We start from the raw sequence: 12,479 nt of genomic DNA, 5'->3' as shown, positions 1-12,479 counted from the left end.
ATTCACAGACCTGTACCCCTGGGAGAAACAATATATCATATGTTAATTAAAAAAATTAACGAAAGGTAAATAAGCTTTGGCTCCCTGCCCAAAAAAAAATAACTTGGGCTTTGCTGGCCATATGATACCTCACAGGTACTCGTGTCTGCCTGTGACACAAAAGTGGCCTGCGACATTACATGACAAATCGGCGGGGCCATGTCCAGAAACACTGTGTTTCCAGAGGCAGGTGGGGGCTGGCTCTGGCCTGTGGGCGGGGCCTGGACTGTCCCATCCCTGTTGATTTATTCATCAGTGCCGCTCTAGTGACCCTCCGTGCTCCCCTGTTTCTCAGACACCCATCCAACCTGATGCTGGACCGGCTGAGCGGGAAGATCCTGCACATCGACTTCGGGGACTGCTTTGAGGTGACTGCGTGTTCCAGAACACCTGGTCAGGCTTACCTTGCCAGATGACCGCCCCCCTCACCCTCAGACCCAGGCAAATTTAAGTGCAAAATGCATCACCCTGGATCCCTGCCTCTCCTAGCAAAGCCGCAGAAAGTCAAACTAAGACGTGAAGTCCGTGCTGGTTGGTACTTGCCGTAGTCAGACTCTAACCCTTTTCGAGGCAAGGGCCACTGCGCACACGCCTCTGAGTGGTGGAATCTTCATCCCTGAATTGGCCTGCCGGGCAGGGGCCTGTTGTGATGCACACTTGTCCTTTTTCTTTGTTCCTTCTATCCCTGTGTGTGTGTGTGTGTTTAGTTATCTTTTAAATCCCTGTGACAAGTCCCCTCACTAAACTAAAACTCCTTCATTTCTCTGTCCTCATTGAAATCAATGCAAAGAAAAGCTACCTGCCTTTGCCTGGCTTTATCTAAAGAACATGATCTAGCCTGGAAAAAAAATTAATTAATTAAATAAAATATAAAACTAAAGGAAAACAAAAACAATCTAGCCACTCAACCTGGTTTTTCTCTTCTATGTCCCCATAGGTTGCTATGACCAGGGAGAAATTCCCAGAGAAGATTCCGTTTAGACTAACGAGAATGCTGACCAATGCTATGGAGGTGAGTGGGTCTTGGGAACAAGCTGCTTTGGAATGGGGCCAACACAGGCCCAGCACTGCACACGGGCTGGCTTGTTCGGTCTTATCAGTTCCCCAGAACACCTGCCTTGGTTCTATGGATGTTTTCTGGTTATTTTCCATCGTGTTACAAATGATCAACCTTTGAGAGTCTCACCATGCTTCACGTCAGACCCTGTGTCGTATGAATCACAGGCCTGACCTGATCCCTTGCTCTGAACACGTTCCCAGTGTGATACACCAGTAGCGACTTGTGTCTGCTTCCTCAGTGTGGGTGATAGACCCTCTCAACTAGCTTCGGGTCCTGAGGCCATCGGGGCAGAGCCGGGGCCGTTGACTTCCGTGACAAGTGGCTCTGGTGCTGCAGGTCACCGGTCTGGATGGCAACTACAGGATCACGTGTCACACGGTGATGGAAGTGCTTCGGGAACACAAGGACAGTGTCATGGCCGTGCTGGAGGCCTTTGTCTATGACCCCTTGCTCAACTGGAGGCTGATGGACAGTGAGTATCAGCAAGTGCCACGGAGCGGGAGCCCGTCCCCTCGGATCTGGGAGTAGGTGACATGTTACATGTCACCAGCCTTGCCCCCTGCGGGCGTGGAGCCTGAGCTGGGCTACTGGGCTGTTGCATTGTGTTTTCACAGAGCTGGTCCAGTGGCTGGAAATGAATTTCAAGTATGATTTCTTATTAACTAGAACAGAAAACGCCAACCACTAATTTAAATATTAATTATAATACTTTCAGGATAAGCCCTGGTGATTTTTGTTTGTTTGGACTTCATGCAGAGTAGCAAGCTGGACTCTTGTGATCTGGGGCAGCAGCATCTCCGTCTCCCCTTTGCTGCTCCTCCTCAGAAGAGGTGACCGACCCAGGGGTCTCACCCACCGCCCATGTCCCACTGTCACCTTCTGTTATCTGGTCCACAGTGTCTAAATTCAGACACAGCGACACAGAATCCTCAGTCCCACAGGATTGCACACCCATGCTAACACCCGCTGAGTCCCGAGTCATCCATCCTGGGCCCTCTCCTGGGGGCTTTAGCTTTTAGTAAAATTGCATTTTGATGGTGGTAAGAAAATATCATGTCAACCAAGTTTCTCTCAAGTCAAAGTTTGAAACCCTTTTTATCCTCTCTCTGTTTCTTTCCCTAGCAAATACCAAAGGCAACAAGCGGTCCCGAACGAGGACGGATTCCTACTCTGCTGGCCAGTCAGTAGGTGAGTCCCTCCCCCGGGAGACTGCAGCTTCTGCCCGCTTTTGTCCAGAGTGTGTCTTGAACAGGGCGAGCTTTGTGATTGCTGTGAGGAAGCATGGCAGAGGTGGTGACACGCCAGGAAGCGGGTTTTCTAGAGGCTCTGACCAGGGGCACAGTCCTGCAGTGATTCCCTCCCTGCTAAAATAGCATCTAACAGTTAACTTCAGAAAGTTGGTCTAGAAGTATTTACTGAGCATAATTTTTTTTTCAGTTCCATGCCTCTCACGACAGAGTGGGTATCTAAGGCCCAGAAATTTTGATCAAACTATCTGAGCTTAATCTATAAAAACAATTAGGGATGCCTAAGTGGCTCAGTCAGTTAAACATCTACCTTTAGCTCAGGTCACGATCCCGGGGTCCTGGGATTGAGTCCCGCATCAGGCTCCTTGCTTAGTGGGGAGCCTGCTTCACCCTCTGCCTGCTGCTCCCCTGCTTGTGCTCTCTCTCTGACAAAGAAATAAATAAAATCTTTAAAACAAAAATTAAAAAACCACAATTAAAAGCATATCTGAATATTAACCAGTATTTAGTATGCCCTATAGTGGTGTCTGGACTGGGATAATTATTAACTGTATCACATGGTCCTAGAGCATTGTTAATAGCTCAGAAATAGGAGGACGGGGTGCCTGAGTGGCTCAGTTGGTTAAGCATCTGCCTTCGGTTCAGGTCATGATCCCAGGGTCCTGCGATCAAGCCCCACATCGGGCTCCCTGCTCAGTGGAGAGCCTGCTTCTCCCTCTCCCTCTGCCTGCTGCACTGCCTACTTGTGCTCTCCATCTCTCTGTCAAATAAATAAATAAAATCTTAAAAAAAAAAAAAAGGACAGAAGCAGTAGAAGTGTATTCACACTGCTGGCGGAGGGGCAGGGAAGCCACAGGAAACACTGTCCAAGAGTGGGTCCACAGAACAGGGTCCCAGGAAGATAATGCCCCTCCAAGAGCCAGAACACAGTTTGTGAATGGAACCTCTCAAAGGTCTTAGAGTAAAGCTGTTTAGCTGTTTAACTTTATTTCACACACTCCCCTCACCCCCCTCCCTGGCCCTCTCCTTTTTCCCTCATAACATCGAACAACACCCAACGTAGTTCACACTTTGAAAATAAAAAAGTATTCTCTGCAGATATTTATGGAACATGTGCAACTAGTTGCTTAGCTGAGCCAAGTAATGTTTAAGGATAAATATTATAACAAATAATGTTAAAAGAATGTGACCTATAGAGATTACCGTGGAGAAGCATCAGAATGACATTATAGAATCAACCAAACTGTATGGCCTAGGAACTAATACGAGAACAGTCAAGTCCACTGTGTGATCCAGCAGGTGCGTTCGGAGGAGAGCCCGTGAAGCTGAGAGAAAGGAGGTACCGCTCTGAACAGCGGTCGTTTAGGGAGCTCCTGGGTCAGGGGGACTTAAGCTGGCCTTACTGGGTGTGTGGATGGGAAGAAAGAGGGTGTTCTGGGCAGGAAATTGAGGTCCTGTCTGGGAACAGGTGTGGACTCTGGCCTGGACATCATGACAGCATTTACGAACGATGCCTGAATTCCTCATGGTGTCTGGGGTGCCTTCTGTGGGTGACCGGTCTCACCCAAAGTATATGAGACTTAACGGGTTTCATTCCCAGGGTCCACCTCAGTAGTACGCTATGGAGCGGGCTCTTGTCTGCTGTCTGGGGCATGCCGAGAGGAACGGGGACAGCTGGTTCTGGTGGGCCCAGATGGTAGTAGACCTGGCTGGTCTTCTTTGGCTTAAATGTTAAGTTCCAAGTGATCATTCATAAAAGTATTACCAGCCCTGGCTTCATTTTGAAGGCCTGGGGTGTACAAGGACAATGTGTAGATAACTTCATACTTCTGCTTCTAGACTCTTCTCTCCTGAAGGCCACAGCCAGTGGAGGGTGACTATAAGCCTGAGGTCTTTCTCTGCCCAGAAAGGATGTATAAATTCCTCTGAAGAATAGCACTTCGGTCATGAGTGTGGCCTCCTGGAAGGTGGTGCTCTCTATGTTATCATCAGTCGTTGTTCCAGCAAGTTCTGCCAGGGATTCCGTCGCACTCCTGTGCTCTGTGTCAGAACGTTTTATAAATGTTGTTTAAAAGGTCGCGCTTTGGAGATGTAAAACCTTTTAAACACACAGTGACCATCCTTCCTGTCCTTTCCCCTGAGAGGTCACAGGGTGCGCGTCCAGGGACTGTGGCTTGTGAGCGAGTAGAGCTAATGATTGCGACAGTGGCTTCTTGGTGCTGGAATTTTCTGCCAATCAATTTTTTTTCTTCCTAGAAATTTTGGACGGTGTGGAACTTGGGGAGCCCGCCCATAAGAAAACGGGGACCACAGTGCCAGAATCTATCCATTCTTTCAGTAAGTCCGATCTCAGGAATCGCAGCCATGACTAGCTCATTAAGAACACAGCAGCCGCGCTGCACCGGGAGGGGTCGGTAAGATAAAGCAGCAAACCCACCTTTGAGCAGACAAGGGTCTGTGAATTTCTCATTCTCTTCTGAAGACATAGGCGCAGAGGAAGAGCTACCAGCACTTACAGAAGCGCGTATTTGCGAACAGCGGGGGCATCTGTTGAATCTGTTGTGACCATCCAGTCTCACTGTTCTTTCTCCCTTTGTGTATTTCAGTCGGAGACGGTTTGGTGAAACCCGAGGCCCTAAATAAGAAAGCTATACAGATTATAAACAGGGTTCGAGACAAGCTCACTGGTGAGTGAGTGAGTGTGTGTGTTTACTTAAAAGGAACATAACATCTTGATTTTTCTCCCCTAGAGTGGGAGGTCAGCCCCTTCCCAGCTGTGCCTAAACTTTGACTCTGCAGCTAACTGGAGGGTCTCTGAGTCTGTCGGCTGGAGACGCTCTCTGATTCTCTAATGACCATTAAACTCATTTCAAGTGATATTAATCTCCTTATGCCAGACAGGGCTGATAAAGTTCATTGGGGTCCTAAGTCAGCCAAATTCAGGCAAGTTTTTCTCATCATCATGGCTTGATACTGGAGCAAACCTGACCAGTGTGATCTCTGCCTTCCTGCACTCCCGGGCTATTCTGGAGTGGAGAGTGTGGAAGGAGAGAACTGCATACTTCTGAAAACGAGACACGTCCTGTAGACCAGATGGTATGACGGGAGGTGGCAGCCAAGGGGGCCGAAGACTCTGTGTGCCACCTGGGCCTCTCTATCTGTTCATCTGGAAGAATGTCTTTCTCAGAATGTGGTGAGACGTGGGATGCCAGTCCTCAGCATTTGGGCCTGGCACAGAAGTATTGAAGTCAGATAAATTGTATTTATTTGTTGAACACCTAGATGCGCTAGATGCTGAGGAAACTGCTGGTAAGAGCCGACAGACTGCCTGCCCCCTTGGGGTCGGCATCGACAGGGGCAGTATTAGGTGCAAGAAAGGGCTTGGGCTGTGATGCCAGTCACAAGGGAATTTAAGTGCCGGAGTTCCAGGAAAGCTTCCCTGGGAAACAACCCTTGAGCTAAAATCTGAAGGAGAACATAATTAGAGGCAGAGTGTTCCAGGTAAAGGAATCAGCACATGCAAGGGCCCTGTGGTGGGAGCGAATCTGGCAAGAAAGACGGTCTGAATGCAGAGGAGTCTGCCTGCCTCAGAGAGCGAGATGGGAGAAGCACAGAAGCAGAGTGCCCACGCTCGGAGTGGGCTGGTGGGATCGTACAGGGCCTTTTACTTCCATCCTTCGTCCTAAGGGCAATGGGAAGACCCTGAGGTCTTGAAGTGGGGGACGGGGAGGCGGGAGGGGCCCAGTGGGTTTGCACTGGGGAATCCTCCCTGCACTGGCCAGGGCGGCTGTGTGAGGGAGGGAGCTGCTGCCACATTTGTGGCTGGACAGTTGACTAGACGAGGAAGGTGGCCTCCAGGTCTTCTGGAGGTAAAATCCAAAGGATGGCTGAGGAGGCGCAAGCGACGGCAGGCGCCGAGGACGGCTCCGAGTCACTGGTGGCCTCCTGAGCGCCTGGCAGCCAGACCCGAGGGATTGAAGAGAGTGAGAAGGGAGCGAGGCAGAGGAGCTGAGTTCCACACTTGTGCGTGGGGAAGGGGGTGGGGGCTGGCTCCAGCAGGGGTAGCACGTGAGAGCCTTTTATTACTTCCTGGGCGAGGAGAACGAATTTACAAACGAATTTACAAACGTTTGAAGATAGGCCCGGCAGGGGTGGAGGGCTGGGGGGGTGGGTAGGTGACTGTGCGAAGAGGCTGGGATCAGAGCGCAGGTGAAATTAGCCTTCAGGGGAGGAGGGACAGCTCCCAGGTCGCAGCAGCACCGGAGAGGGAGCTCCTGTGGAACAGATCCAGTGCATCGAGCACTGCCTGACACATTGGGGTCCAGAGCGATGAGCTGGGTGAATGATGAGCTTGGAAAGTAGAAGACGAGCGGTGAGCTGACAGCGAGAAGCCAGCAGGGCCGCTTGGACATGTGGGGCCAAGGGAAGAGGGGAAATGGCCCTTGTGCCAAAGAGGCTTCATCAGCCGGCCGCGAGTGCCCGTTCTGGGCTGAGCTGATGGGTTTGTGGCGGAAGCGGGCTTCCTGTGGGAGGAAAGGCCCAACAATGGAGGTTCTAGGACTGAAACTGAGCCCGGTTTCTCATCTACTTGCCTGATGATGGCAGTAGATGAAGGAATCTGTACCAACCAGCCGCTGGATCTTCGCCACTGCGGGACTCGGCCGACTGCAGGCCTTTCCCCTCTTTGAACCAAGTCACTGTTAGGAGGAGGCGCGTGTGTGTGCACGTCACGTGGCAGCCTTCATCCTTGGGGACAATTAAAACTGAGCAGTGCTGTGCAGTCAGGCCAGCCGACCCGGGGGCAAGGACGGAGTGGAAAACCAGATGCAGAAGGACTGTGTGTGTTTCTCCTGTCCTAGGTCGAGACTTCTCTCATGACGAAACCCTGGATGTCCCAACACAGGTGGAACTGCTCATCAAACAGGCAACGTCCCACGAAAACCTCTGTCAGTGCTACATCGGCTGGTGAGTGCCTGTGCGCGAGGCGTGGATACACACGCAGGGCCCTGTCCCATGCCCCAGTCCTGGCATGGCAGGAAGGACCTGGGGAGTTATCCAGAAAAGGGGATCATAGTGTCAGATCTCGTAAAATGTTTGTATCCACTGTGTGCACTCACCGTTCTATAAAGGCAGGAACTTGAGAAACTTGGGCTCCTATTTAGGAAATAGCACCAAATTAAATTAAAATTACTTTAAGAATGGTAGGTGAGTCCCTCTTTTTTGAGGGGAGGAGTGGGGTTCTTTTTGGACTTTGGCTGTCAATTCCAAGATAAAGGGAAGGACCAAGGAGAAGAAGCCAGAGCACCGACAGAGAGAGGAGAGGCAAAGACAAATTTAGGATCTGGGATTGTCACCTCAAGGACCACTCCGGGGTCTGCTTTGATTAATTGCCTGAGGCACACTTGAAGGTAGAAACTTGAGAAGGAGGGTGATGGGGAAGTGTCCTTCTGGGGCCTCAGCAGGCATCAGCCCTTGACTGGAAATGATGAGTGTGTCTGACACAATTAGTTGTGGGAGATCTCAGGAATGCCCTGGGGGTTGTCAGACCTCCATTTTCAGTATGTCCGTGTAAAGCTTTTGAAAAAGGCCAAATTATTAAAATATTCCTTTTCTCTCTGTCATCTTAGGTGTCCTTTCTGGTAACACGAGGCCTAGACATGCCCACAGCGTTTCTCTTGAGGCTTTTGTACTTGGGTATATGCTTCCACTTAACTGAAACCACGGTCAGAGAGCTTGACTTCATTAAATACTTTGAAATGTAACTGAAACATACTACTGTATATTAAACGTTGGTTTGAACCAACTGTCTAGCTGCTGTTGAAGAACACGTTGTCAGAAACATAAGGCTTGATTTGGTTACCAGGACAGTCAACACGGTAAAAATACACAAATCAAGCCATTGACTGGGGGAACAGAAAATCCATAACTTAGAAATACGGGTTTTGACTTAACTCACAAGAGAACTCATCATAAGCGTTGCTGATAGAAGAATGGCGTAGTGGTTCCTCTCAACAAGAATACAGCCAACTCTGCACAGTCAAGAAGCCTCAGGCCGTGGAGGACACGTGTTAGGAACCAGAAGAAACTGACTCGGTCACTTCCACCCATCCATTACCTCACTGGTCCGCAGACAGCATCATTTGTAAGATGGGCCAAAATGGGTGGAAAGTGTCTGTCTGCTGCCTCACCCATGATGCTGTGACTTACACACTGCAATCCAAGACCCGAATGCTGGGAGGGCAGTTGCTTCTGATGGCTGGGTGGCCTTCGCGGAGCAGGTGCACAGAGACCACGGTGCAGCAGGGCAGGGTGCAGCAGGGGAGGCCGCAGCAGCCTTCCCCGGTGCGGTCCTGGGATGTTTTCAGTGAAGTCCGAACGCTCTGTGTTTAGAGCAAGGGCTTGGAAACAAATGCGGTCCTGTAGGTGCCGACCACAGAGAGGGAAGGTCTGGGACCTGTGGGAGTTCTGAGCAAAAGAAATATTAAACTAAATGCACAAAGTATCCAGTGTAGCCATTCTAGACACCATGTTGTATCTGAATAATTTTTGTGCCAATAAATGACATCAGAATTTTAAAAAACATGTATGGCTGTCTTTTTATTCATGAGTACGAACTTCTAAAGGAAGCGGGTGTCCTTCAGCAGCCATCATTCACTAAGCAGGTGGTTCGAGGGACCATGCAAGACACAGAAGCTACCTGACGTGGTCCCCTTCCCCGTGTTCACAGACCGGACACGGCGGGGCCGCCATCGCGTGGGAGTGGGCTGGTAACTCCCCCAAGCCAAGTGGGGAGAAGAGCTACATGGAGGGTGTGAGCCTCAGCGGGAGGCAGGAATTCCATTGGCCGAGCCAGGAAATCCTCGGGGAAAGGGGACATTTGCCATGGGTGTTAAAGGACGAGCGGGACTTTATCAGATGAGGCACATGAAGACATTCAGCAGGAAGTCGGTCTGAAAGCACAATATCCTGCAGGAATGGCAAGTATGAGCTTGAACTCTATTCGATTGCAAGTCTTAGACCATTTCTGATATGTAAAACGAAGCTACACACAGTTGGACCTCAGAGTTCAGTGTAGTTGGCCGAGTGGTCAATGGAGAGCAAAGGGAAAGACAGCTGCTACAAGAGGGCCTGATGGTAGAGTGCGGGGCCAGCCTGTGACCTGCCTCGGCTCAACAGCAAGGAGTTTGAGCCTGATGCATGGACAACGGAGAACCATGTAAAGTTCTAAAACAGAAGTAGAAGCCGAGTAGTATTTTTAAAACAGATAATCAGTGTCAAACAGGTAAAGAGGCGCTGTAAGACCTAGGACAGAGGCCGACAGTAATGGGGAGGAGAGGGCGCCAGATGGAGCTGACAAGTGCCAAGCAGAGATCCCTCCACAGACAGCGTGCCGATGGAGTGCTTTCAAAGATCAACATTTTCGGGGCGCCTGGGTGGCTCAGTGGGTTACAGCCTCTGCCTTCGGCTGAGGTCATGATCCCAGCATCCTGGGATTGAGCCCCGCATCAGGCGCTCTGCTCAGTGGGGAGCCTGCTTCCTCCTCTCTCTGTCTGCTTCTCTGCCTACTTGTGATCTTTGTCAAATAAATAAATAAATAAAATCTTAAAAAAAAAACAGCATTTTCAGTTCAAGTAAATTTTCTATTTCTAAATTTCTGTGGGCCACAGCTACCCAGTGAGAGATACTGAATCATAAAAGCTATTTAAAAATTTGCATTAGGAAGAGCACGCACATCGGAAGGCCAGGAACCCTGTCTCGCATGACGTTGTACCCCCCAAATCTGCCAGAGACTCAGACCACAGTGCTGCCCCATAGACATTTATTGGAGGACTCCTCTATTAAAACCAAAGATGAGTTTAAATGTCAATAGTAATACTGGGAAGTTTGAACCCTCATAGTTAGTCTCATACCTTTCTACAATCCTAAACCATGCATCAACTCTTTTGCTCTGGAAAATATGCTCACCATAACATTTTTGGTTCTATATGAAATAACTGTCAACAACCAGTGATGTTGACATTCACGAAAGATGAAGGGTATGGGAATGAATGGGCTCCGGAAAATGGTGGCCATCCATGAGAAAGACGCACTCCTTAGGAGTCCTTGGTATTAAGATCTTTAGTCAATCCAACGGATTTCAAGTTACATCTAGACAAAACCTGCCAGCTTTGTTGAGGTGAATTACCAAAGGTAGATGAGCTAATGGAAGCTTTAAGGACAGTCTCATTAACCATCAATCCAGGATGGTTTCATGTAACCCTGTGAGAAGGGAGGGATGTGGCAAAGAATGACTTTTGGGGTCTTTGTACACATTGGTACAGTTCCTTTTTGTAATTTTATTCAAATTCAATTAACATATAGACTATTGTTAGTTACAGGGTAGAGTCCAGTGTTTCATCAGTTGTATATAACACGAGCGGTGCCCATTACATCTCGTGCCCTCCTTAATGCCCATCACCCAGTTACGCCATCTCCCACCCTCCACTGCTCCAGCAACCCTCAGTTTGTTTCCTATGGTCTCATGGTTTGTCTCCCTCTCTGATTTTGTCTTGTTTTATTGTATTCTCCCTTCCCCTATGCTCCTCTGTTTTGTTTCTTAAATTCCATGCAGATGTTGGCAAGGATGTGGAGAAAAGGGAACCCTCTTACTCTGCTGATGGGGATGCCAGATTGTACAACCACTCTGGAAAACAGGATGGAGGCTCCTCAAAAGTTAAAAAGTAGAGCTACCCTATGGCCCACCAATTGTACTACTAGGTATTTACCCCAAAGACACAAATGTAGTGATCCAAAGGGGCACGCGCACCCCAATGTTTACAGCAGCAGTGTCTGCAATAGCCAAACTATGGAAAGAGCCATTCAATCAACAGATGAATGGACAAAGAAGATGTGGTGTATATATACAATGGAATATTACTCAGCCATCAAAAAATGATATCTTGGTGCCCCTGGGTGGCTCAGTGGGTTAAAGCCTCTGCCTTTGGCTCAGGTCATGATCCGAGGGTCCTGGGATCGAGCCCCACATCCAGCAGGGAGCCTGCTTCCCCCTCTCTCTCTGCCTGCCTCTCTCCCTACTTGTGATCTCTCTCTCTCTCTCTGTCAAATAAATAAAATCTTAAAAGTAAAATTTTTTTTAAAAATGAAATGTCATTTACAATGAGGTGCTTGGAACTAGAGGGTATTATGCTAAGCGGTATAAATCAGAGAAAAATAATTATCATATGGTATTGTTCTATAGGTTAGGCCTTAAAATTCTTGGAGGCATGTAAAGTAGTTTGAAAGAAATAAGGCTGTGGTGTCCAATTACCTAATTTGAAATCTCAACTCCACCTCATACTCTCCGGGTGACTTTGAACAAATTACTTAATCTGTGTTTGCTTCCTCCTCTGAAAGCATAGATTATAGTTATGATCTAGCCCGAAAGGTTGTTTTGAGGATGAGGTAATTCACGTAAAGCACACAGCATAGCCTGATATGTGGTATCAGATCGACGCATATAGAATAAGGCTCAGAAATATTCATTGTTGTTGTTGTTTTTAAAGATTTTATTTTATTTATTTATTTGACAGACAGAGATCACAGGTAGGCAGAGAGAGAGGAAGGGAAGCAGGCTCCCAGCCGAGCAGAGAGCCCAATGCAGGGCTCGATCCCATCACGACCTGAGCCAAAGGCAGAGGCTTTAACCCACTGAGCCACCCAGGCGCCCCAGAAATATTTGTTGTTAAAATGAACTAGGCTGGGCGCCTGGGTGGCTCAGTGGATTGGGCCGCTGCCTTCAGCTCAGGTCATGATCTCAGGGTCCTGAGATCGAGTCCCGCATCGGGCTCTCTGCTCAGCAGGGAGCCTGCTTCCTCCTCTCTCTCTGCCTGCCTCTCTGCCTACTTGTGATCTCTCTCTGTCAAATAAATAAATAAAATCTAAAAAAAAAAAAAAAAGAAGAACTAGGCTGGGTCTCTGTTCTGCCAGTGCGGGGGGAGGTGCGGAGGGTGGGGAGAGTGCAAACAAGTTACCTGTTAATAGGGTATTCCTACTCCTGTTAACAGGATGCTCTAACGGGAACCGCTACCATTTATTGCACACTTACTAAGCCCAATGAATTAAGGGTGGGCCACTCCTGATTTTAGGAGGAAGGC

General features: G+C 48.8%; 1 protein-coding gene across 2 annotated transcripts in view; it reads left to right on the top strand.

Annotated features, from left to right (window-relative positions):
* MTOR (mechanistic target of rapamycin kinase) overlaps positions 1-8,926 on the top strand; it is a 126,075-nt gene extending 117,149 nt beyond the window's left edge. For both annotated transcript variants that reach the window (XM_004741501.3, XM_004741502.3), the window contains exons 51-58: positions 335-407; positions 977-1,051; positions 1,436-1,571; positions 2,222-2,287; positions 4,603-4,683; positions 4,953-5,033; positions 7,206-7,311; positions 7,974-8,926. In XM_004741501.3, the coding sequence (XP_004741558.2) occupies positions 335-407; positions 977-1,051; positions 1,436-1,571; positions 2,222-2,287; positions 4,603-4,683; positions 4,953-5,033; positions 7,206-7,311; positions 7,974-7,989 (634 nt within the window). In that variant the 3' untranslated portion in view covers positions 7,990-8,926. The remainder of the gene's footprint in view (positions 1-334; positions 408-976; positions 1,052-1,435; positions 1,572-2,221; positions 2,288-4,602; positions 4,684-4,952; positions 5,034-7,205; positions 7,312-7,973) is intronic.
* Positions 8,927-12,479: the final 3,553 nt, after the last annotated feature.

This window comes from Mustela putorius, unplaced genomic scaffold (assembly GCF_011764305.1).
Source record: "Mustela putorius furo isolate JIRA1106 unplaced genomic scaffold, ASM1176430v1.1 tig00003853_pilon_pilon_pilon, whole genome shotgun sequence".
Lineage (NCBI taxonomy): Eukaryota > Metazoa > Chordata > Mammalia > Carnivora > Mustelidae > Mustela > Mustela putorius.
The sequence above is the reverse complement of the archived record's forward strand: the minus strand, read 5'-3'. Positions and strand labels throughout refer to the sequence as shown.